Source organism: Podarcis muralis, chromosome 11, assembly GCF_964188315.1.
Source record: "Podarcis muralis chromosome 11, rPodMur119.hap1.1, whole genome shotgun sequence".
NCBI lineage: Eukaryota > Metazoa > Chordata > Lepidosauria > Squamata > Lacertidae > Podarcis > Podarcis muralis.
The window spans coordinates 43,872,701-43,899,512 of record NC_135665.1 but is presented as its reverse complement, the minus strand read 5'-3'; the positions used below and the strand labels follow the sequence as shown (position 1 = coordinate 43,899,512).

Here is a 26,812-nt window from a genome sequence, read left to right as displayed (position 1 = left end):
CTTTTTCTAGAAAAATAGCAGTGGCCAAGTGGATGCTAAATGTCTGTGTGAACCGGCCCTCAGATTTTAAAGCATGAAGCACTCCTTCACCCGCCAATAACAACCTTTATACACCACATGACAATTTAGGGGATGCTAGTTTGCTTACCTCATTGTCCTGGTGGTTGATTTCGCTGAGATCAGATTGCTGTAGCAGCACAGATAAAAGCCTGAGGAGGACAAAGTGACATTCCACGTCAAAATAAAAGGCAAAACAAAATTCAGAGAAAGTCATGGTCCCATTTCAGTAAGAACGAAGCACCTTTATGTCATAGTGACATAACAATTAAACATGTGCTTAGCTTTCACTTCATGAAGTCAATGGAACCTAAATGTACTTAACTTTTTTGTACTGACAAATTTGCACTTGCCCACTAAACCAAGATTGCAAACCACATTTTGAAGATGGTTTGCAATCCTGGTTTGTAGGGCGTGTGTAAACCACAGAGAGGGCTCCAACACCGTTGTTCCATGAGCAGAAGGGAGTTTGCTCACGAAATGAGAACTATTCTTATGAAACAGATCCTACCATGTGTGTAACTATCTTTCCATGAATGGAAAATGAATTGGGATTTTCAAATGGTCGTGTCAATCACTCAAAAAGTTTTGGAATTATCACACCCACACACCAGTTGTGTTAGGAGAAAGATAGAAAGGGTGGCTGGGATCCTAACTTTCTTTCCATCCATGGAACAGAGTTTATGTTCATGCAACAAAGTTTATTTTTCTTCCCTTTTCCTGGGCTGCTCTCTGCACCCCCACCAAATGTGGGCAACATGATGTAACATGACTTAATTTGTTGAATTTATACAAGTATCAGAACATATCCTTTTGCTGCACAATTTGAGATGTCTTAGTGCTGAAATTAGTTTTTTTTTAAAAAAAGTATTAATAATATTATTATATTATATTTTCTTCTGGATACACATTGATTTCTTACATGGGCATTGCTGTTTGTGTTCCTTGCCATGTTGCGCAAAGATGAAGAGAAAAACAAATGGACATGGCGAAGATCTGTGGCATTTCAGCAGTGCTTTCTGGTAATGGAGTGATCATATTCAGAAGATCTAATTTTGCTGATTTGGGCTAATAAGACAGATGAAAAGGAGCTGAACAGCTGGCACACTTCTGCTCTGACCAAAGGTCTGCCCGTTACCATGGGGACTGTAGAAATTTATTTTGCAGGGATCTCTCTGTGTTGCTGCTAAACTAAATTACCGCTCCCTTTCCAAATATCAGTGCTGGCCCCTATTCTGTGGATGTTTTATTTGATGATAATGCCCTCTTGGTTGCCTTGAAACCTTCCAAGAGTACTGTTCAAATGATGTGTATAAAGAAGAACAAGGATGCCAGAAAATTAGGAAAGCAACTGAAAATTGAGATTGCTTGAGAGAAGTGGATGGAAGCAGTTTGTGAAGCATAATGGGTGTGTGATACACTCATGGAAGCACAATGTTCAATATTTTCATCAGAGGTAGCACACACGCTGGTAATATTGTGTTTGTTTCCTTAAAATGGATTAGGTGTTGTTGCATACATGCGTCCACATCAAGCTGTGATTTGCACAGAATGAAGCAAGTGCTCCTGTTGCTTCTTGCCTGCTTCAAGGGAATCAATATTAAATTAAATAAGAATGACACTGTCTTTGGTTTTGCATGCATCTGCGTCACAGAAACCAATGGGACTTGCCTGCACAAAATTGTGCACAGGATCACAACCCATAAGAACCACAATAATTCAATGGATTTTCTTGATAACATGAGTCTAAAAGTTCCACGCAGTGGTTCTCCACAACTGAGGAAAAGTAGTCTCAAGGCAAATCTTAGCTACAGAGTTGAACTATCAACCTTTTGCACAGTCTTGGATGTGGTTGTCTGGAATTGTGGCTGTTTACTTACCTTGGCACTACCTTGAAGAAACTTACACAAGGCTTAAATCCCGTTTTATTGTTTCTTGTGTGAATTATGTTAATGCCTGGTCATTGTTCACCCAGCAAAGAGGCATTTCTAAATAGGAAGAGTATTTGCATGAACTAGTTTTTTCCATATGTAGGCTGTACACTCATTGGTTCCTGCAGTTGGTGCAATTGCACTTCTTACAGAAACTACAGTATATGTGAAGCCCCACTGGGATATATGACTAAGGTCCATTGATTTCAATAGGTCTACTCTGAGTAAAACTTGCATGAAATACCAAGCCAGGGTTGAAATACAGCAAGCAACACCACAGCTGTGAAAACCTTCATCAGCAACCCTTTATGTGCAGTTAATTATTAGTGCAGGACGCCCAGGCAGGTAGAGAAGTATGATTAATAATACAAAAAGGCTGAAATTCTAATGAGTCTTGTCAACCTCTTTTATTACCTAAGAGGGAACATGTTATAACCACTATGAGCAATAATGAAAAAGCTACAGATTACAGATCTATTAAAAGATTCATTATCTGTAGCTCAAAGAGCATACCTGACATTGGGATCAGCAGTAGCAGCATGTAGGGGTAATCTTCCATTTTTATCTGGGATGTTCTGTTTGGCACCATTTCTCAGCAGGCTGACGCAACCTTCCAGCCACCCCTGAAAGCGAATCAAAAGGAAAGAGGCTGTGCAAATTTTGAAAAAATATGTGTACTGGATATGAATTTGTTTCAACAATAATTTTTTTTTTAAAAAAAGGTAACAGTGCAATCTGTACACGACTACTCAGAAACAAGTCCCATTGATTCCAGCATGTCTTACTCCTAGGTAAGATGTAGACGTAGGACTGCAATCTATATCTCTAGGTTTGGGACCTAAATACTGAGTTAATTGGCACCTGGCACTCTTAAGACCCCAGAGATTGTGCTAGTTTGTAGGTCTACCTTCCTTGATGTTTCATGGCATTACATCTGCTGAATCAGGGGTACTTAACCTGTGGTCCATAGAACTAGGGGGAGCCATTGGTGGGGGTCCATGAACACAATGCAAAAAATGATTTCCAGTGCAATAAAATAATTTATAGCAACCAGGAGGAAGAATCTATAGGACATGTCCTTCTGTTTTGCAGTTTCTAGTTCTGCAGCATATGATTACCGAATGACAATTTTTCTGATGAAGAGATATCCGACATAATGCTGGACAAAGGAAATGTTTACTTCAGAAGATGATGTGTGTGCTTAAAAAAACACCCTAGTGGAGCTGTTGCAAGTTTAACAAATGCATTTTTAATGATATAAACTGTCAGCAGTCCCTTTGATAATGTCGTATTTTGCCAGTATTAATCATATGCTATAATAGTTCCAGAATGCTGCTTTTTTGTTGTTGATTTTTCCTAAAAACTATGTACAGGGGAAGGAAAGCTCCATACCAGGTAGGTTGCCAGAGATAAACTAGTGCGCCCACATGCATCTTGGGTGTTGATATTGGCTCCCATCTTCAGCAGTAATTTCACTGTATCAAGCTGGCGTCCTGAGATGGCGTGCATCAAGGGAGTACAGCCTTGGAAAGGAAAAAATGTATTTCATTTAAGGCACAGTTAGTACAAATACAGAGACGTGGGTGGCGCTGTGGGTTAAACCACAGAGCCTAGGGCTCGCTGATCAGAAGGTCGGCGGTTCGAATCCCCGTGACGGGGTGAGCTCCCGTTGCTCGGTCCCTGCTCCTGCCAACCTAGCAGTTCGAAAGCACGTCAAAGCGCAAGTAGATAAATAGATACCGCTCCAGCGGGAAGGTAAATGGCGTTTCTGTGCGCTGCTCTGGTTCACCAGAAGCGGCTTAGTCATGCTGCCTACATGCCTGTACACCGGCTCCCTCGGCCAATAAAGCGAGATGAGCGCCGCAACCCCAGAGTCGGTCACGACTGGACCTAATGGTCAGGGGTTCCTTTACCTTTACCTTTAGTAAAAAACACATGTATAGTATATCAAGTGCTTCATTTTGCTTTAAAAAGTGCTTGCACTCCTGGAAGTATTGTTACCTCTCAGGAGAGTCCAGTTTCAAACTCCACATAAGTTAGCTATATTATATGACTGTGTTAGTTGATGTGTGTTTGTGTGTATTCATTCTGTACCTGGCTAGCTTAGGGGGGAGAAACGGGAAGGGAAGTAATCTGAGGCAGATACCAAAGTAAATTACACCCACTACCCTTTCAAGATTTTTTATTTTAAACATTAGCAAGAGCTTTCAGGGTGACTTCATGCCTTACCTTACCCACCAGTTGCCCCCATTGGGCAGAATAAATTGGGGGAGATTGGGCTCCAAACTGCTTCACTTAGGGTTGCAGACGATTTGTTTCCTTATTTTAAGTCCTAACTAAAATGCATAAGCCTTTTTGCAAAGTAATTTCCCCTATAATTATAACGATACTTTACTTTTTTTATCCCACCCTTCCTCCCAAAGAAGCCCACAGAATGCATTTGTGTGTGTTATTTTCACAAATAGATGCATTTTAAAATGTGCCCTTTGGTATATAATTTTTTGTACACCCGACTTGGCTGGAAAACATCACTGCAAAATTCAGGAACATGCACATTTTGGAAGATGCCTCTATTTCATTTCACGTACTGTATTGTTTGGAAAGTGAAAATGTGGCAGCTTTACCTTTAAACTGATTCAAATTTCTCTCCCACCCCTAGGCAAAGGAATCAGTACTATTGGCTTGAGAGTGAGGCAGAGAGATGCGGGTGGGGAACAGGATGTTAGAATCACAAACCGTGGCTTCCTGCAATTCCTCTCACAGCTCTCATGTTGTAGAAGCCCGACATAATAGTCATTCCTGCAACACATATATCTACTATTCCACATCACTGTTTGCCTCCTAAGCCTGTCATGTGCCCACCAATTTGTCTCTTATCCCTTGTTTATTAATGCACTGATCATTTTGCATGTTGGCAAATGTTTGTCCTCTGCAATGCAAAAGCTGCACAGAAACCGAATGAGGCAAATCAAAAGCAAAACTGTGGAATGAGGAGCAGCAACCATCGTGGATGGAGCAATGTTTTGTGACTGAAAGACCAGCCTAATGACTTTCATTTTTAGGTGCAGCTTTTTAAAAATTAACTAGATCCAAGTAGTTAATTGGGGAACTAGTCACCAGCCTCTTACTTTCTTTTTTCGCTTCCATCTTCCACACTTCTGTCGTGAACACCAAGCTACGTAGAGTGGCACAGAAATGTACAGATAGCTCTTTTACATACCCTCCAATATTGTTGCCCTCCAAATTGGGACGTCAGGAGGGATGTACCTTCCAATTTGGCACTCTGGCGCTGGTCAGCAGAGTTGTGCCCAGTGGCGTAGCGTGGGGGGTGCAGGGGGGGCCGGCCGCACCGGGTGCAACATCTGGGGGTTAGGGTTAGGGTGCGCAAATCCACGGGTTAGGGGGCGCAAATCCACGGGTTAGGGGGCACAAATTACTTGCCTTGCCCCGGGTGCTGACAACCCACGCTACGCCACTGGTTGTGCCACAGTGCTGGCTATTCAGGCAGCTGGGGGGGGTATGTCTTTACACACCAGCAGCTAATTCAAATGTTCAGAAAAACCATGCAGTTCAGCCTTCCTGGCTGCAGATTTCCTTAGACTGTGCTACTTCAGGAACTCAAATGACTGTTGTTCAAAGCATGACAAAAGCTCCTTGCATATGGAAAACTAGTAATTCAGGTAGCTAATTCTAGCTAAGCTGGAAACATCCCCACATGCATGGGGTTTTTCGATACAAGAAGGAATGACTGATACTGCTAAAATTCACCTGGGCGTAGGTGTCAACTCCTTGGTGTTTCAGATTTCATAAGCTCAACTGACAGAACACAGCAGGCTTTAAAACAAGAGATGTGCAGCCAGCTGAAAGGCAACCTTTAGTTTTTATCCAGCAAGGCAAACAATCTTGCAAAGAAGCAATGCTGCTTAAACTGCTAGGGTGAAGTTTGCCATCAAAGCAAAGGAAAGTATTCACCAGCCTTTTCTTTATTCCCCCATCCCTGCTGGTCCTCTGACTTCTCGTATGTATAACTGTCACAAGCAATAGTAAAGGAGTCCTGTTGTTACCTCATTCATTAACCAGAACAGTTGTCCTGAAACTCTTACAGATGACATTATTGTTTCTACACTGAAAACCAACCAACCAACCAACCAACCAACCAACCAACCAACCAACCAACTCAGAGCTGCTCCCATAGTATATAGTTCTCAATCTTTCACAGTTGCTGTTTGTGAACATTTAGGATTACAGTTATGGACATATGAAGCTGCTTCATCCTGAACTGACCATTGGTCCATATAGCTCAGTGTTGTCTGCTCAGGCTAGCAGTGGCTTTTTAGGGTTTCAGGCAAGAGGTTTTTCAAGGCCTTCCTGGAGATGCTGGGGATTGTGGAGATTGAGAGCCAGTGCGGTGTGATGGTTAGAGTGTAGGACTAAAAGGACCAGGGAGAGCAGGGTTCAAATCCCCACTCAGCCATGAAGCTCGTTGGGTGACCTTGGGCCTAACCTACCTCACAGGGTTGTTGTCAGGATGAAATGGAGGGGAAGAGAACCATGTACCACCTTGAGATTGCTGGAAGACAAAGTTGGTATAAACAGGTAAAGGGCCCCTGACAGTTAAGTCCAGTCGTTGTCGACTCTGGGGTTGCGGAGCTCATCTCGTTTTATTGGCCGAGGGAGCCGGCGTACAGCTTCTGGGTCATGTGGCCAGCATGACTAAGCTGCTTCTGGCGAAGCAGAGCAGCGCACGGAAACGCTGTTCCCGCCGGAGCAGTACCTATTTATCTACTTGCACTTCGTGCTTTCGAACTGCTAGGTTGGCAGGAGCAGGGACCGAGCAACGGCAGCTCACCCCGTTGCGAGGATTCAAACCGCTGACCTTCCGATCAGCAAGCCCTAGGCTCAGTGGTTTAGACCACAGCGCCACCCGCATCCCAAAGTTGGTATAGTGGTACCTCTAGTTGCGGGCTTAGTCTGTTTCAGGGTGCCATTCACACCCCGAAAAGTCCACGACTAGAGTGCCTCTTCTGCGTATGTGCATTGCGCGATTGAGCGCTTCTGTGAGTGCGTGGGCGTCAAACCCAAAGTAAACACTTCCGGGTTTTCCACATTCGTAAGCTGAAAGTCCGAAACAAGAGCAGAATGCAACATGAGGTATGACTGTATATAAATGTCAAAAATAAATAAATGTCAAAAATAAATATTTGACCTCTAGACTTTCTGCATACAAAGCAGTGCTGTCCAGCTGAGTTTCAGCCCCTTCAGCTTGTTATTAGGTACACTGGAGAAGAATTCACTTTCTGGGAGTTGTGCAGCTATAATATATGATTGTGCCATATATTGTTGAGAACAGAGAGGAGGAAGAATGTGTCTTAAAAGAACTACCGTAATCACTACCCCTTTTCTTTCACTTGTAAAGAAGGAAGTCTCTAGCCATGATACTGTGATGTCGAAAGTGATGCTAAAAACAGCAGAACCATAGCAATTAGTTACAACTTTTAGCAACTGAAAACCAAAGAAAGAATCGCTTTACCATCACTGTCGCAGCATTCTAATATTGAGGGATCTTCACGAATGACAGCCGTCAAAGTGTTGATATCCCCATTAGCTGCTGCTTGATATACCAGAGTCAAGTCGAATTCTTCTGCCGAATCGCCTGTGGGAATAAAAGCAGCAGGGAAAACAAAATATTTTGTTTTTGTCTTTGTTGGTGGTGGGGTTGGAAGAAGATCGATGACAAGGTTAAATACAGCCCTCACATTAAATACAGTCACATAGAAGAAGGAAGAAAAACATCATTTCACAACGCAGGAGGAAATCCTAACATAAAAGGGCAGGCAGGCATTTTGCTGTTCCAATCCAAACGTCTTCAATGCACTTTGGTGATGACGGAAGCTGCAGATCATGATCTAGATTGTTAAGATTATGATTTGCACTTATAAGTCACTTTTTAAACAAAAAGAAACTCAAAACTTTTCTATTTCAGCAGGCCTATTCAGGCACATGCTTTTTTAAATTAGTTTTTAAAAAATAATTATTTCATTGTGATTAATTGCTTTTAGATATTTTAAACTGTTTTAAAATATAGCTATATTTTATTTTTAACTATTTTTCTATCATAGAAGTGTTTGCCACCATGGGCACCTTGGTGAGAAGGGTGGGGTATAAATGTAGCAAATAACAATAATAATAAATGCAGTTAGGCAAGGCCTTTTCAGTTGTGACATCTTTGGTGTAAACAGGTGTGGAGAACCTTTGGCCCTCCAGATGTTGCTGATGTTATGTACTCACCCTGGGCCAGCAGGGGGATACTGTAGATAGTTATGCAAATAAGGGATCAAAAGTGACGTTCAGTGATTGGATAGTTTTATAAAGTTGTTACAGTTACGTTGTACTGGAGCTCTATATAAGCAGGCTGGCTGGACCCTTCAGTTCAGTTCTGTTCTGGCCTGTGAATAAACAAGAGCTGTTTGAAGAATCGCTGTGTCGTCTGATATGTTCACCCACAACTTAACAGCTGAACTACAATTTCTATCACCCCTGGCCATTGGCCATGCAGGCTGGGACTGTTGGGTGGGAGTCATGATTCAGCAACATCTGGAAGGGCGCAGGATCCCCATGCCTGGAGCAGAGGCCCCGTGTGCTCTACCTGGCTTGGGGGGGAAAGGTGGAGGTGTTTTTCTCCCCAGAACTTTTAGAATCTGAGAGTTTAATATATTTTTAATGCTGGTTCTGCTGGTATTAGTATTAGTTTAGTATTGCTAAAGGGACGCGGGGGCGCTGTGGTCTAAACCACAGAGCCTAGGGCTTGCCGATCAGAAGGTTGGCAGTTCAAATCCCCACAACGGGGTGAGCTCCCGTTGCTTGGTCCCTGTTCCTGCCAACCTAGCAGTTCAAAAGCCCGTCAAAGTGCAAGTAGATAAATAGGTACCGCTCCGGCAGGAAGGTAAACGGCGTTTCCGTGCGCTGCTCTGGTTCGCCAGAAGCGGCTTAGTCATGCTGGCCACATGACCTGGAAGCTGCACACCGGCTCCCTTGGCCAATAAAGCGAGATGAGCGCCACAACCCCAGAGTCGTCTGCGACTGGACCTGACGGTCAGGGGTCCCTTTACCTTTACCTAGTATTGCTATATATGCTTTCAATGTGCTTTAATTTTTAAAGAAGTTACACATTTTTAAAAGATTCTTTTTTGGTTGTTAGCCATCAAAGGGGGCCCCTGCCAACACACGCGCGCACACACACACACACACACACAATTAAAATATGTACATACATACATATTTAGAGGGGGTTAAACTCTTGGGATTTGGCAGTACATTGATGCAGTTATGGCACTGTATAACACAGTCTCCACTTCATCTTCAATTCTCCAAAGCATCACAGGCCCTGGGTGAGCACCTGGAAGCCCCTGGATCTTGCCACCACTCGGCAAAGACTGGGGGTGGCACCCAATTTCTGTAACAATATATTACCCCATGCTATATGCCTCCGCTTTCATCTCGCAGGGCTTCACTGGCCTGTGCAGAAGAGGAAGCACAGTGGGAGGGAAGTGTAACAGCCTGTGGTTTAGTCAGTCTGTGATTTCTACGTAAGAGGAATCCACAATAAGGCTGCTGCTCAGCACTTGCTGATGTCTCAAAGGCATCGAAGCCTGCAATGGGTTTATGCCAATCCCCTCCCTCCTCTCACATCGATTTGCATGATTGCAGCCAACAGCAGTAACTGTCAAGTAGACGAGGCGCTTTTCTTTCTGGTAAGCAGAAAGGTAGCCTAGCAACTAATGGTCCTTTGACTCAGATGAAACTATTTATACGTGCTGTGGCCTTTGGTCAGTGCTCAAGAAATGACATGTTCTGTGCCGCTGATATTTAGAGTGGGATAAGACATTCACATATGTGTAAGCCCTCTTCAGACCATCTTCATCTGTTGGAGACGCAAGGGAAGAAGGGGGCAGTGGGACTATGCTGCTGGCGCCATCCCTTGCCATATGCCTACTTAGCACAACATCTGCAAAGGGGTCCCTACTCTAGAGCAGCTTCGTGCCTGTAGGAGTTCTGTGTGATAAGAGACTCCTGATTGACTGGGGATCCTGATTATGTGGCATGCACAGAGCTACAAATTTCAAAGCATCCCTTTTCAGATAAGCTGAACATGCACATGTTTATTGAATGGAGCCAGAGGCCCATGTGCTGTCATGGGCAGTGCAAGCCACAGTCCCCCAATTATTTTTTATTGATTTTCCAGATTATTACAAATCATTACTGAATTAATTCAACTTAAAACCATTTCCAAAAGCGGTTTGCCACTCTTGTTACAAGGCCAGATTCTTCCTATCCAGGAATGGCCATAGCTGGCGCACCAGCTATAGCTGGCAAAAGGCACTCCTACTTAGACACTGAGGGTTGTTGGAATCAAGCCTTGTCAGAGGAATTGGCCACTCTCCAGGCACCCGGCTTGAGTTCCTTGTTGACCTCCCTGTCTGCGACTCCCGGCAAGATACAGGCGAGATCTCTATCGGCAATCCTCCTCAAACGTGAGAAGAACACACCACTCTTTCCCTCTTCCCTGCCATCCCCAGGGAGGGGAAAGAGACAGACAGAAATGTATTTACATGCCTTTATTTCTGTCTTTTGCAGCAGTACAGAGAAACATGTCTGCACTCTCTTAACACCAACAGCAGAGAGAGAGACTCCACCCCTGTACTTCCAGTACAGGTCAGATGACACTCTGAGCTAACATCCGGTGCTCAGTACAGTGAATAGACTGTCCCTTAGTTCCCACGGTACAGTCCCAAACATCAACATCCTGTTTGGCTTTCCAGCCACCTGCAGCTCGCTGCTGCATTGCTCCTTTTTCGTAACAAGGGTATCCGAGTGACAAAGATAGATCTGAACTCCATATCTGTTATGTCCAGAGTGCCATCCCACCCGGATCATGTGCCAGTGTCCCAGACACAAAAACTACCAACCCACAGTGCCTCCATCTGCCCAGGGTTCAAGTTTAGTTTATGGGCCTTCCTCTGCTACAGCCAGACAGTAGTCCAGATCATGTATAGCCTCTTTCTCCTGATTCAGATTTTAAGGGGAAGTGGAGCTATGTGTCATTAGCATGCTGATGACATTTTGCCTCAGAAGTCTGAATGACCGCACCCAGTGGCCTCATATGGATGGGCAGGGTCAACACCACAGAGATGTTAGATTAGGGACAAATTTGCACCCTGTGGTACACTACAGCACAGACACCGTGGAGCTGAAACACAATCTCCTAATGCTACTCTCTGGACATGACCCTTAGTGGAACCACTGTTGAACAGTGCCCCCAGTACGCATCCCACAGAGCTGGTCCATGAGGATGCCATGCTCAGTTGTATCAAAAGCCGCTGAGTGACTGAGAAACAGAAACAGAGCTGTATTCCCCTGTCCCATTCATGATAGAAGTCATGTATCAGGGTGACCAAGGCTAGTTCACTCCCATAACTGAACCCAGATTGAAATGGATCTAAAGAATTCATATTCTCCAGGAACTCCTGCAGTGTCTTACCCATCCCTCTGTCCACCACCTTACCCAAATGCAGACAGGTAGGTGGGCATATTCTGGAATGGATGCATTATCTCCTGTTTAAGGGCAGTAGGCAATCCACCGTCATGTAAAGACACATTCACCACCCTTTGGGTCCATCCAATCAACCTATGGTGTCACGGCCCCAGCCCTTAAAAACACACATCTTGTAAGGTCACGATCACACGTGGGTCACGTGACTCGCATGGGAGCCCGCTCCCGGAAGATGCATGACCCAGTTTTTTTGCATGTCCCAGTTGGAGGGTATGAGAACCATGTTTGCCACCTGGAGCTACTTGGAGAAAAAGGCAGGATATTAACACAATAAATAAAGAACTAAACAAATATAAATAAGTAAACAAATGTTCGCACCTGACCTGGCAGGGCTCCCTGGTGATGGACATCCCTTTTCAGGTGCTCTAGGGGAGAGGAGCACCATTTAGATTTCCCACAATGCACTGCAGTGATACTGCATCAGGGGCACTGGAGGGTCATTTACATGGCGGCTCCAAGCTACCACCAGAGCAGCTTCGTAGCTGCTTTGCTCTGCTCCCCTCCTGCCACCAGCCTCATGAGCAAGGGGGTGGGGAGCTCTGAGAAGGGAGCCGGTCTACCACAGGATACCACACTGAGGATCCCTTCAATCTGGAGCTGGCCCTGTCACTCCCATTCATTCATAATAATGTCTAATAACAGGCCCCCCCATGCATACAACTGCACGTTTGGGGCTCTGGATTTCACGAAGGAAGACTCTCTCACACACAGCTGCAGGCACAGGTTTTAATTTATGCCTGTCCATGTACATCCAAAGGTAAAATGCTTGCATTCCCCCCCCTCTCTTTTTCCTCTCAGTATTCCCATAGCATCCGAAAGTCTGGGATACTTCTGTGGAAGGGGATGGAAAGCAGGCAAACTGCATGCTATTATCTTCTGGTGCATGATGTGATATCCAAATGCTGGGAAGCCTGGCAGAAACTGTCAAATACCGGGGGCAGTGGGGACTGCCAGTGGTGGGATGAGGTCAATGGAGGACAGTGGGAAGTGCAACGGGTTGCTCCCTATTGTCTGCCTCGTCTTTGAATACAGAAAAAGCCAAGTACAAAGTGAGGAGACACACAGGCAAAAGCTAGTCCTCACGTGCAGCTTTGCAGAGGTGTGGGCATTGATAAAAGCAATAAATTGATTAATTCGTAAAATGAGAGGTGCTAATTCTAATTCAAAGGGACGCGGGTGGCGCTGTGGGTAAAACCTCAGCGCCTAGGACTTGCCGATCGCATGGTCGGCGGTTTGAATCCCCGCGGCGGGCTGCGCTCCCGTTGCTCGGTCCCAGCGCCTGCCAACCTAGCAGTTCGAAAGCACCCTCGGGTGCAAGTAGATAAATAGGGACCGCTTACTAGCGGGAAGGTAAACGGCGTTTCTGTGTGCAGCTCTGGCTCGCCAGATGCAGCTTGTCACGCTGGCCACGTGACCCGGAAGTGTCTCCGGACAGCGCTGGCTCCCGGCCTCTAGAGTGAGATGAGCGCACAACCCTAGAGTCTGTCAAGACTGGCCCGTACGGGCAGGGGTACCTTTACCTTTACCTTAATTCTAATTCAAAGGGACGCGGGTGGCGCTGTGGGTTAAACCAGAGAGCCTAGGACTTGCCAATCAGAAGGTCGGAGGTTCGAATCCCCGCGACGGGGTGAGCTCCCGTTGCTCAGTCCCTGCTACTGCCAACCTAGCAGTTCGAAAGCACATCAAAGTGCAAGTAGATAAATAGGTACCGTTCCGGCGGGAAGGTAAACGGTGTTTCCGTGCGCTGCTCTGGTTTGCCAGAAGCGGCTTAGTCATGCTGGCCACATGACCCGGAAGCTGTACGCCAGCTCCCTCGGCCAATAAAGCGAGACGAGCGCCACAACCCCAGAGTTGGCCACGACTGGACCTGATGGTCAGGAGTCCCTTTACCTTTACCTAATTCTATCATTGCCCTAAGTTTCAAATGTGTAGAAGCCTCAGTGAGGCACAGCATGCCCTCTGCACATCCTCAGAGGCACTTTCCAGAATCCATAGTTATCTTCCCCCCTCTCCTTCCCATGTGATGAAGATGCAAAGGTTTAGTGATCTGATGGCTTTAGGCACAGATGAGATCAATTCATGAAGGTCAGGTACGTCAGTGGCTATTAGCCTCATTAGCTGGGAAATGAGTTTCTTTATTCCAAGAGAATTAGACTATTAGACACTCCTTTTTCCAAGATGCTGGGAACCAAAGGATTCTCCATCATTCTCTGCTTCTCAGCTTCTCAGCTTCTCCTGATTGTGTGTGCTTGGGTGCTGCTGGAGACGAGAGAGTGCCAGACTGCATAGACCTTCGGTCTGATACAGCAGTTCTTATGCTTTTATGCATACTCTGTCTCCATTCACATTCATGACGTGGGCAGATCCACATACTCAAAGGAAACCTTTCATGGCTTTGCTCCCTTGGTCAAATTAACTGGAGAAGCATTTGTGGGTAGAGGAGCTCTGCATGCCCATCTCAGTGACTAGAGTGGATTAGAATTACTATCCTTTTCTTAAAAATTAATAGATAGTGCAGAGACTTCAGCACGGAAAACTGGTCTATACATAAAATAGTACAACTGTTTTGACATGGCAAAGAAACTGAGCAGACAGCATTCATTCTCTAACATTATGCTTGTGCCCGTTCATGAAGTCATAGAGCCAAGATGCTTTTCAATGTGGGTCTGATTCTGCTTTCCTAGCAAACATGTACAACTTGCAGGTGCAGACATAAGACCAGAGGACGATCATCAACACCTTGTTCTTTGGTTCTTGTTCTTTGGTGCAATATCAATGCCTGACATGATTTCAGATCATTTGGTGGGTACAAAAGTCATATGAAAAGTTATTGAAATTTTGGAATCGGGCACTTAGAATAAAAAATCATAGAGTAAATTAAATTGAAATCCAAGAAATAAAATTCTTCCATCACACTACAGAGCAAGTGATTTTATTTCTGTAGTAACTTTTCCTGGATAAAATGCACCTTTGCTTATTGGATTGGAATATACAATTGACCCATGCCATCAATTTAAGGATTTATTGAAAGATGAGAGCATCTCCAGCCACTGAATTTTCAATGGCTTGCACTTAATTCATAATATTTTATTTAAACCAAGAAGCCTAATTAGTTAGGTTTTTACAAAACCCAGAAAGCAGATAAACTAGCTGTAAAAGTAGAAATCTCCTGTCAAATATGAGGAAAATGTCAAACACAGTCAGTTTTCTCCATAGAACTTACCTCTTTTGGTTAACCATTTCCATACTGTAGCATACTGAAATGGCTGCCTTTAAAACAAACTGAAATAGACCCCCCTTTTAAAATCAACATGTGCAGATAGTCGAATTGAACAGTTTGACATGAAATTCACATGGTCTAAGAATTCCCACATGTAACATGAAACGTTCTGTCTGATGTGAATGAGACTGCAACAGCAACAGGCATATGAGCATGAATGAATATGAACATTAACAACAAACAGCTTACCTTTCTGTTGATCAAACACTGATGAAGTACTAAAATCCATGGTTGCCTATTGCATTCCCCCCTCACCTCTGCAATCGCCGTAGCAATAGCCCATATATTACACCAGTAAACAACGCATTCAATGATTGCTGCCGCCAGTCTTCCTTTCTGGATTAAATTTGCTTTATGGCTGCAGCTTATCAGAAAGGCAACCACACTCCAGTCATGTACGAAGAACAATATCTTCCATCTGTAAAAGACCCTATTCAAAATGTTGATTGGAAATGACCTAAGGTACCATCATTTCACAGGGAAAATAAACCATCTTTCATCCTGTGTCTGAGAAGGGCACTGCTGAGAATGCACCGTCAGCTGCAAGAATGCCGTGCTTAAACTGAAGTCTCCGCAGATGAATGAGAATCCATCGCGCCAGACAGAGCATGTGCAAAGCTTGCGGTGCCGTTTGCAAGCTGATGTTCTCATTACTCAGGTGAAACAGCATGTACTGGGGCAAAAAGAGTCAACACACTCTCTCTGAATATTGCAAAGGTATATACCCTGCTGCCCATTAACAATACCCCCCCCCCCAACTCTAAACACCTAGCAACCTGGGTTAATCAGCCCACAATCTTATGCATATTCACTTGGAAAAAGCCTATTAGGTATATTTAGAATGGCAGTCTTTATATTATATTAAACATGCATTGTTTAATATACAGTGGTACCTTAGGTTAAGTACTTAATTCGTTCCAGAGGTCCGTTCTTAACCTGAAACTGTTCTTAACCTGAAGCACGACTTTAGCTAATGGGGCCTCCTGCTGCTGCTGCACCGCTGGAGCACAATTTCTGTTCTCATCCTGAAGCAAAGTTCTTAACCTGAAGCACTATTTCTGGGTTAGCGGAGTCTGTAACCTGAAGCGTATGTAACCTGAAGCGGAACCACATTCAACTGCTCTGATACCATCATGAGAACAAATCATAATGCAGTCACAATAAAAAGGATGGCTGGAGGAGTCTTGCATCTGTTCTTTAATGAGCATTCATTCCGCTTTGTTTACAGAACAGTTACTGGACAATCAGCATCCATCCTGATTTGTCTGTGGGGTGTTTACATGTCTTCATCCCACACATCTCCCTATCACTGGTGGTGACTGGCCTTTGTTGTCCTTTCTTGTTCCTAGCACATGCCTCACCAAACCCCAAACCTCCTTCCTGTCACCTCACGACCCTCCCCATCACCTTGGTATGAGCATCAGTGAGGTGTCCAACTGTCTCTATTTTCCAGGGACAGTCACAGATTTACAGAAGTTTCTGATTTAGGATGTCCCTATTTTCATTGGAGTTATGCCCCCCCCCCCCCGAGCCAAAAAGATAAGCAACTATACAATCTTTAGAAGACATCTGAAGGCAGACCTGTATAGGGAAATGTTTTTTTAAAAAAAAATATTTAGCATTTTATGTGTGTTGGAAGCCACCCAGAGTGGCTGGGGCAACCTAGTCAGATGGGCAGGATATCATCATCATCATCATCATCATCAACAACAACAACAACAACAACATTGAATAGGACATCTGTATTTTCATTGGAGAAATGTTGGAGGGGAACAGGCCTTTTTTGCAATGGCTCCCAACTTGTGGAATGCTCTTCCTAGCGAGGCTTGCCTGGTGATTGATTGATTGAGTGTTTAATTTCTATACCGCTTAATATATTAAAAAGATCTCTAAGCAGTATACAAAAAACCCCCAACAACAACTGAAGCAACAACAGACAACTTTAAATATTACAATAACACACAGTTACATATAGAAATGTTACATTAATGCATTTAAATATATAAATCAATATCAATTCCTTTTCCTTCTGACGCACCCTCCCTCTCAGCCTCTAGGTTCTCACCCAGGCTCCAAACAAACTCTTAGCTCACCCACAAAATCTCACAGTGAGAAGAGTTTCTGGAAACAGTGGACATCACCCTAGTCTCTCACTCTATGCTTTTTGCGTCTCTATGTGGTAAACTGCCCTGTGATCCTCAAATGAAAGGTGGCACTGAAATTAAAGAAAGCTACAATAGACAATACTGAGCTTGGTGGGCCAGTGGCCTGACTCAATATAAGACAGGTGTCTATGTTTCTATGTGGGGCCCAGGACAGATGTAAATGCAGGCTTCAATGCCAGGATGCTGGCAGATTGTGTAGATTACAAAGGAAAAACAAGTACTCAGTCTCCATTGATTCTGGAATAAAAATGGTGCATGTACTTAGGGTGGGTGTATGGAGCCAGGCAGGGATCCTTGGATGAAGATGGGAGGGTTTCCAGTATGTCTCCGTCTTCATCTATGAAAAGCTGGAGAGCATAATTTAGTAATCCTCACAAATGCAGTAGCAATGTATTAACATAAATGCCTTTGAAACTTAGAATGAGGAACTCTACTCTGAGTGTAATGGGCTTTATGAAAAGTGTTTCACTTACCACTTTAAAAAAGAAAATGTTGCATAAGTTGTTGTTGTCATTTTAAAAATCCTTTGTATTTTTTCCAGAGGGAAAAAGCCTATTAAAAGAGTGGGTGGTGGGTGGGTTGGCTTGCAGTAGGGGGCTGAGTGAGTTGGATCACGACTAAGCACTATTCATTTAAACAGAACTAAAGCATGATTTAATCCTGATAGCATGTCATGTCTTGCCCTCAGTCTTACAGGCCTTCACGCAGCTTGGCTTTCTTGTCTCTTTACTGCTGGCTATCTACCTTGGTACCAGGTTTTGTTTTGTTTTTGTCTTTGAAGAGTTAGCAGTCTTGTGACATCACCTGCGCACCCCTCCACCCCTGTGTGAGCCTCAAGAACTGAGATGCTGTTGCCCTGGCAACCCTAAGTGATGTCATGAGTGACTTACTCCCCCCCCAAACCCATTTATGTAGTACTAAATAATGAACCTGCTTTGCAAAATCACCTGGAAATAAAGGGTGAAATGCCACATGAAGCAGTTGTGAAACACAAGCCATTCATTTCCCCCTCCACCTTTTTCCTGCCTGGATTGCTTCAGTCCCTTTCCCGGAAGCAGCCTGGAATCTTCTCCTGAATGTTTTGCCGTCTTACAAGTGATGTGCAGTGCAGCAGCAGTCCCTGAGTCACCTGCAAAACCCTTTGCACGTCTTCTAGGCTAGGAACACAGAATGCTGCTTTATGCTGAGCAGACTGTTGGTCTATCTAATGCACTGACACAGACTGGCGTCAGCTCTCCAGGTTTCCAGACAAGGAGTAATTTTTGAAATACCTTTCCTTATTTCTGGGAGGTGGTGTCTTGCTGTGTTGGAGCTGAGAGTACCTCTTCAGCAGCTTAAGGAGATAGAGAAAGTAGGGATATGAGAGTTAGAAGAGAGGAACGGGGATGGGGTGGGGGTGGGTTTGAATACACAAGAAGTGTTCCTGGGTGGAAAGATGGAAGTTTCTTAGGGATTCTCAAAATCCCTGGTTGCTAAGGCAAAAAGCCGCTGGGTGTGTGGTGGAGTTGAATGATTAAAACAAAAGCAAAGGTTAACAATCCCATTTTATAGTCTCGTTTTAGGATGTGTATGCCTGGATTAAGAAGCCATATCAAAAGGAAAGTAAAAAAATTAGCAGTAACTGGGACCATACCTGTTGGTTACTTCCAAGCCAGGGGCTTACTTTTCCAATTTAACAAGCATTTCCAAGAAGGAGCAGAGGAAGCAAAAGGATTAAGTTGAAAACAAAGGGAATACCACAGATATGCTGACAGTATGCCATATAGGCAGCATTTCAGAGTTCATTTGGTTACGGCTCAGGCTACTCCGATGTCTTTCAGTGGCTGGAATTGCAGAATTGCAGCCTCCATGATATTCCCTGCATAGGTTGTCTGTGTTCAAAAATAGTAACAGAGAGAGATGGGATGGGAACTGTGCCTATAACTATTTGATTGTTTTGTTGTTGTTGTTGTTTAGTCGTTTAGTCGTGTCCGACTCTTCGTGACCCCATGGACCAGAGCACGCCAGGCACCTCTGTCCTCCACTACTTCCCGCAGTTTGGTCAAACTCATGCTGGTAACCTCGAAAACACTATCCAACCATCTCGTCCTCTGTCGTCCCCTTCTCCTTGTGCCCTCCATCTTTCCCAGCATCAGTGTCTTCTCCAGGGAGTCTTCTCTTCTCATGAGGTGGCCAAAGTACTGGAGCCTCAGCTTCACGATCTGTCCTTCCAGTGAGCACTCAGGGCTGATTTCCTTAAGAATGGATACGTTTGATCTTCTTGCAGTCCATGGGACTCTCAAGAGTCTCCTCCAGCACCATAATTCAAAAGCATCAATTCTTCGGCGATCAGCCTTCTTTATGGTCCAGCTCTCACTTCCATACATCACTACTGGGAAAACCATGGCTTTAACTATATGGACCTTTGTTGGCAAGGTGACGTCTCTACTTCTCAAGATGCTGTCTAGGCCTGCCATTGCCCTTCTCCCAAGAAGCAGGCGTCTTTTAATTTCGTGGCTGCTGTCACCATCTGCAGTGATCATGGAGCCCAAGAAAGTAAAATCTCTCACTGCCTCCATTTCTTCCCCTTCTATTTGCCAGGAGGTGATGGGACCAGTGGCCATGATCTTCGTTTTTTTGATGTTGAGCTTCAGACCATATTTTGCGCTCTCCTCTTTCACCCTCATTAAAAGGTTCTTTAATTCCTCCTCACTTTCTGCCATCAAGGTTGTGTCATCTGCATATCTGAGGTTGTTGATATTTCTTCCGGCAATCTTAATTTGATTGTTTTAGTCATTGTATATCCTGTTTCCTTTACCAAGTATCTGGTTAAATTGAAAAGTTTAATTGTTGTCCTCACTGCTATCTAATTTTATGATGGAGTTGTTCATCTGTTTCTTGTATTTACTGGACTTTTTATGCCATTTAATTTTTTTATTAATCTTTATTTTCATTTAGATTTTTGTTATTTGATTTCATTGCATTGTATTTGGTGCTAGTCCTACCCAGTGTAGGCCCATTGAAATTAATGGTCATGACTAACTTAGGTCCATTACTTTCAGTGGGTCTACTGTGAGTAAAATTTAATTGGATTCATTCCATCTTCAGCAGCTCTGGGACTGAAATATTCAGTGGTGATGAATGATGGATTACACTAATACTAATATTAATAATATTAAGAAGTGAGACTGGACAGTGACAGGATGAAAATCTCCTTTTGATTTGAAGCATTACATGGGAGAGATTATTGCTGCCTATCCCATGTCTTTGGGACAGGTTGGGCTATCAATCTGAATGAAGGACATCAATCTCAAATTTTCAAAAATGTGGTGAATGGATGAGATATATGCACCTGATACTTAGTTGTCTCGAATCAGAGACAGTCTGCTTCTAAATGTTTCTGAAGAACACATAAAAATGTATCAACCTTGAGTAAACAGAGTTAAAAAATTAAAGAGACTGTAGGGCATTCATCTATAATTTGTATATAGCAATTGAGTTTTCATTACACAGCTGGCATCTGGTCTCTCATCTGCAAGAAGAACAGGATCTGATTCCTCTTTGGATTTCACTTCCTAATTTTTCAACGATGCTTTGAAGAATGTTGAAAGGATGCATGTTCCCAGTTGAATTTCAAAGGTTTTGTAATCGTAGACAGTGTTGCAACACTCTCTTTAAGTGAACCACTGTGCTGGAGCTATGGGTAGCAAACCAGAGAAGGCTTTGTCCCAAATAAGAAACGAAACAGAGCGAACAGCCAAAGTAGTTAGATCTTGACACTGTTTATGTGTATTAACTAATATGGAAAGTACCCTGCATAGCAAAGGGAACAAACATCTTATAGGATTGATGCAGCAAGATTGTGTTATGCAAAATATTGGAGAAAAGGCTCAAATCCATTTATCATGGATGCTTCAGTTGAGATTCCTGCATAGCAGGGGGTTAAACTAGATGACCCTCAGGGTCCCTTCCAACTGTACAATTCTACAATCAAGTCAGTCATAACAGAATGGAAAGCAAATCCGCTCCACTTCCCAGTGGGAAGGAGTTGCGGTGGACCAGGTGGCCACCCACTCCCCTCTGGGGGCGGGGGATGAAGTCCCACATCACCCGGAGGTTCCTGGCACGTCCTTGTCCAGCCAGCCAATCTGCTGGCTGGGGAGGTGTGGCTGGGCCCCATTTAAATTGAGGCACAAGCTGGAGAGCTTCATCTTGGCCCACTTACTCAATCTCCCTCCCTATTTTTCAGGTTTCGACATTTCCCTTGGTATGGACCTTGGTTGGTCGTCGTTGAGGGGCCTGGTAGGAATGTTTCCACTTGGCAAATTGGCATGGGCCATTTGGTTTTCGCCTACCTCGTAGCAATCATCACAACTTTGCAAGGTTTGGCGGTTAGGCATTGGTTGAACTTATGTTGAGGGAGGGGGTGTGTGGCCATCACCTGCTCCTCCAAGCTTAAGGCTATTCCGTTAAAGGAATCCAGAGGTGTGGATCTTGACTGAAGCCTGGGGTGGGGCTAGGGCCATGCCACGACCCCGTCGGGAACCCTGGGGGAGCTCGTGTTGGCTTGTATTGACGGGGCTCCCCTTATCAATGGTTGACCCTTGCAGGACTCCCTCCATGACGTACAGGAGTCTGATATAGTTGGGTCAATTCCAATGCCCAAGCCAATACCGCTCACATTCTGTAACCAATAAAGTTGTGGCCTAAATTTGCTCAATAACATTAACCTAATATCCGTCTCCTTGTGTCTTATTCATCAACAAGAGGGTGGTTTAGGGGTCTCGACACACAAAAAGGTACGAATTGGTAAATCTTATAAGCTGTTTAAGCTTACAAGCTGCGTAAAGGTTTGTTGTGAGCTATGTAAGTTTAGACAGTAGGCTAGAGGGACTAGGGTGAGAGGGGAGCAGATTGCACACTTATGAACTAGAGAAACGGCAGGAAAGGCATGCTTCTTGGAGACTATAAAGGCGACTATAAAGGGATGTGTGTGGCATTGTGGTCTAAACCACCGAGCCTCTTGGGCTTGCTGATCAGAAGGTTGGCAGTTCGAATCCCTGCAATGGGGTGAACTCCTGTTGCTCAATCCCAGCTCCTGCCAACCTAGCAGTTCAAAAGCACACCAGAGCAAGTAGATAAATAGGCACCGCTGTGGTGGGAAGGTAAATGGCATTTCCATGCACTCTGCTTTCTGCCATGGTGTTCTGTTGCACCAGAAGCGGTTTAGTCATGCTGGCCTCATGACCCAGAAAGCTGACTGTGAACAAACGCCGGCTCCCTCAGCCTGAAAGCGAGATGAGCACCACAACCCCAGAGTCGCCTTTGACTAAGCTTAACTCTCCAGGGGTCCTTTACCTTTTTTTACCTTGGAGACTATGCATACTAACAGGAGAATGTGCTTATTGGCTTGAGAATGTACAAACTGCAGTCATGATAGCTGCAATATGAAACATTTACACACTGGAGGAAAATATATCTCACATTTTTATGTATGAAATAAAACCTGAATTAGAAAGATCACGAACTCCTGTCTGCTACTTGGCAATCACAGCCATACTAATATACTAGATAGCCAAACTGCTTTCTGTGGGGCAGCAATTACATCTCCACCAAGGAAGACGATAATAAAATAAAACCAAGAGTGTAGATAATGGGGTTTTGGCCTCTTGGCCTAATTGGCCTCTTGGCCTTTCCTAAATCTCAGGCAAAACAAATGAGGAAAATTTTGGGATTATAGCTCATCCAAAAGAAGTCAATTGCACTCTTACTTCCCCTGTAGACACAGCCTTCATGACTAGAAGCCACTGATGCTCTTTCTTCCTCCTCAGTTGTCAATGGACTTCAACCATGTAAATGTTTAGCTATTGATTTCCTGGGGTGCTAATTTGCCCCACAGGAATAACTGGCCAGTGGTTCTCAGGCCTCACTTATCAATGGGTTCCATGGAAGGCTTTGCCTCCATGCAAATATTGTGCCTGGGCTTTCCAGCTGAGTTTTTGTTGCAAATTTTAAGAAATCACCACCGCTGACTTGACAAGGTCTTTGCCTCAAAGTTCTATAATGTGTGCAATGCTCTAGAATTCCAAGAGATGGCAGACTTTGATTGGCATAAGTTTTCAGTCCTGAAGAACAGCAACAGTGGCCAAATGAGTTGGTCAGAATAATGTCTCTATTATAGCAAGTAATTCTGAAAAATTAAGAGAGGCATCACCAGTCATTTGGTATGTGATACACTGTAACAGTTTACAGCAACTAGGAAAACAGTCCAAAATAGGATTTAGGAAACCAAATTCCACAAATTTAGCTTTTAGGAAAGCTAAACATGTAGCAACTGCACATACTGAACTGATCAACTTTATAAGAGTTTTAAAATAAAAACTTTTTCAATTGTCTTGGTGTTAAAACTAATCTCTTGATCAAAGATTATTATTAACTTCCCCAAACTGTGCAAGTTGCTTATGCATCTGAATACCATACAAATGATATGGGGCCAATGCTTTTAAATGTTATTCTATTATTTGCAAAGTCAGTAGCTGAATATTAGACTGGAATTTTGCTTGGTTTGTTTCTTTGGTTTACTGAATGTATGTATGAACAAAAATCCCAAAGCACATTACATAAGAATAAAATGCTGTAATAAAAATACACAAACATGTTAAAACAGAATATAAAAAACATCCATTTTGAGACTGCATTCCTGTTCCCAAGCATACAATAAACATACAATAACCATCATAGCTCAACAACTGGAAGGATTTTCATGGGGTGACATTAGATCTATGTCAGGTTGCCTGTGGGCAGAAAATGGACACCTTTGAATCTGTTTGGTTCCTGTTTATAAACTTTGCTAAATCCTCAATAATAATGTTCAATGAGTGCAAGAGACAAAATAAATACATTATCTATATCTCCTCATGGTTTCCATATTCCTGAGGCAGCTATTGATAGGTATCCTTGCACATTGTCATTAGGTAAAGGTAAAGGTACCCTTGCCCGTACGGGCCAGTCGTGTCCGACTCTAGGGTTGTGTGCTCATCTCACTCTAGAGGCCGGGAGCCAGCGCCGTCCGAGGACACTTCCAGGTCACGGGGCCAGCGTGACGAAGCTGCTCTGGCGAGCCAGCACCAGCGCAGCACACGGAAACGCCACCCACGTCCCTACATTGTCATTAGATGCATATAAAATAAAGTTCCACCAGATGGCATAAAAGGTCTGCTCTTTGCTACTTTTTTGCTTCTCTTTGATATCCTAAAAGATATATATATTGCAATGCTGAACTGACACCTAAATTGCCTATATGCTTATGTACACATATTTCAAAAATTGCATGGGTTTTTGTTGTTGTTGTGAAACAGGGTGGGGGGTAGTTTTCTCCTTCATTTTTGCACTGTTCTTGCTTTGTTATACAATTATTAAAATTTCAGTGCAAGTAGGAAAGACAAACATAAGGTTAGTGTTCAAATTATGAGGAGTGTGTGTGTGTGTGTGTGTGTGTGTGTGTGTGTAGAAACCCCATCCTCACTCACTCAGAGGGGTGGGGAATACAGCACATGATATCATGGGCTGTCCCTTGAGTCCACTAGATGACATCGCAAGGTATCGTTGCCTTAGGAGAGGGAGAAAAATTCTCAGGGATGACTCACACCCCGGCCATCACCTCTTTAATCTTCCACCTTCAGGCAGGAGATATAGAAGTATAATCAGACGTACCAACAGACTAAAAAATAGCTTCTATCCATGGGCTGTTGAACGGAAAATAACATAGCGAAATTGACTTGCGAGGTGGTGTGTTGTTCAATAAGAGATTGAGTGTTTGGGGGGGGGGAGGGAGGCTTGTTTAATTTCTTGCACACAGGTTGTACAATAAAGGTATTATTATTACTGTTGTTGTTGTTGTTGTTGTTGTTGTTGTTGTTGTTGTTGTTGTTGTTGTTGTTGTTATTCAGATTCTCCACCCCTCCCCAAAGGCTTCTTATAACAATAGGTGAGGGGAATCATCAAGGCAGGTGATGCTCCTTCTATATGACTGGTCTGTATAATCATACCACATATGAACTTTTTCAATTGAACTGAGGATGACCATATACCTGAGCTAATGGAGTGCTTTGCAATTGTTTTCAAAAAGAGCAACTCACCTAGATGAATAATTCACCTATAAACATGAAAAATAAGGTATCCAAGTTTATCCCAGTGAAGACAGACAAGGAATTGTTTCTTTATATTTATTTATTTAAATGTATTCATTGAAAGAATGTAATCTGAAAAAAAAGCAATTAAAGCAAGGCACAATATATTAAGAGCTTCAAGACAGACATTTGGGTCTGTTCAGCATTCTCTGCTATAGGATGCTATGGTGGCCAGATGATATCTCAGCAATCAACAGGTATTTGCAAGTCAATTTCCTCCCCTGCCTGTTCCTTTTCAAAAGTTTTAGGGTAGCCAGAAATGGTCAGTCAAATCCAGATGGTTCTTCCCAGCTTGACAAATGAGCTAGGACTTTCACTGAGGAGCAGTGATAAGTCCTAAGGCTGTATACTAAATTGGGCTGAGGCCTGAGCTAAATCAGGCCTGTTCAGAGGGATTGGTTGGTAAGGTTGAGACAGCCTCAGATCATCATGGGTTGGGTGGTCCAGAGTGATCTGGAATGTTCAATGGGTGGGGCATCAGGCAGGAAGGAGAAGTAGCTGTAGATAGGAAGAAGGAGAAACTGTGAAGAAGGAGGACTTGGAGAAGAGCAACAAAGATCACCAAGAATCTGGAAACCAAGCCTTATGAGAAATGGCTGAGGGAGCTGGGTATGTTTAACCTGGAAAAGCTATGATAGCCATCTTCAAATATCTGAAGGGTTGCCACATGGAAGATGGAGCAAGCTTGTTTTCTCCTGCTCCAGCTCCTGTCCCAAGTATCATGTGACTAGCACTGCTCTGCCTCTCCTATGTTTAGTAGGTCTAATAAATTATAAGTGTTGGTCACACTATGAATGTACATACAGACTTATTGACACAGAGGTTGCTGAAGCAGCTGGAATGGTCTCTGAACACAGAGTAGCTGAATAACTGTTTTTAAAAGATCCCACAAACATAAAAGACACGGCTTTGCCCACTGAGAATTTTGGGGGATGCACAGAGCCCAGTTCTTCCTAATGTATTTTAGTCACATGTTATCAGTCATTGGTAGGCTGGACATTTTAATCAGGCTTCTAGCATCTAATGAGATTATCTAGATAATACTGCTTGTTAATTAGAAGGGCTCCTGCAACCGAAGTCTAAGGGATTTGGAAGAAAGAACAAATAGCACACTCATAGCATGTTTAGGACCTAAATGAAAATACTGAAATGCAATGTGAGATTGTTTTTCAAACCAAATTATTGTACGGTGGAAGTTCACACCCACCCTGGCAACAAAATCAAAATTGGTATTAATATTGACTATGGAAGGAAAGTTCAATTATAGGAGATACAATTGCTGAATAAGCTCACTTCCAGTCATGTTGAGTGAACATGCATCCTGATTTGTTTGCACAAATTTTGCTAGGAAGTTAGCAGTCTGAGTGCTAGGCTGTGCATGCTTCCTGCACCATCACCATCATTATTACTTTTATTTATACCTCACCTTTTCCCATGACAACTGAACTATATGAAGGTAAGACAGGAAAAGTATTGAAGTTAACCATCATCAGTGAGTACCTCAGTCTTCCCCACTATTGTGAGGTGTATTTCAGTTTAGAGTATAGCTATTATTTCTAAGTTTGCATCTCTGCCCTGCCCACCTGCCAGAACTACAGAAA

General features: G+C 43.6%; 1 protein-coding gene across 1 annotated transcript in view; it reads right to left on the bottom strand.

The window, feature by feature from the left end:
• Positions 1 to 15,122, bottom strand: part of ANKRD55 (ankyrin repeat domain 55) — a 31,067-nt gene extending 15,945 nt beyond the window's left edge. Inside the window, 5 exon segments of the mRNA XM_077935893.1 lie at positions 149 to 209; positions 2,502 to 2,611; positions 3,381 to 3,511; positions 7,519 to 7,641; positions 15,068 to 15,122. Coding sequence (XP_077792019.1) covers positions 149 to 209; positions 2,502 to 2,611; positions 3,381 to 3,511; positions 7,519 to 7,641; positions 15,068 to 15,107 — 465 coding nt within the window. The 5' untranslated portion in view covers positions 15,108 to 15,122.
• Positions 15,123 to 26,812: the final 11,690 nt, after the last annotated feature.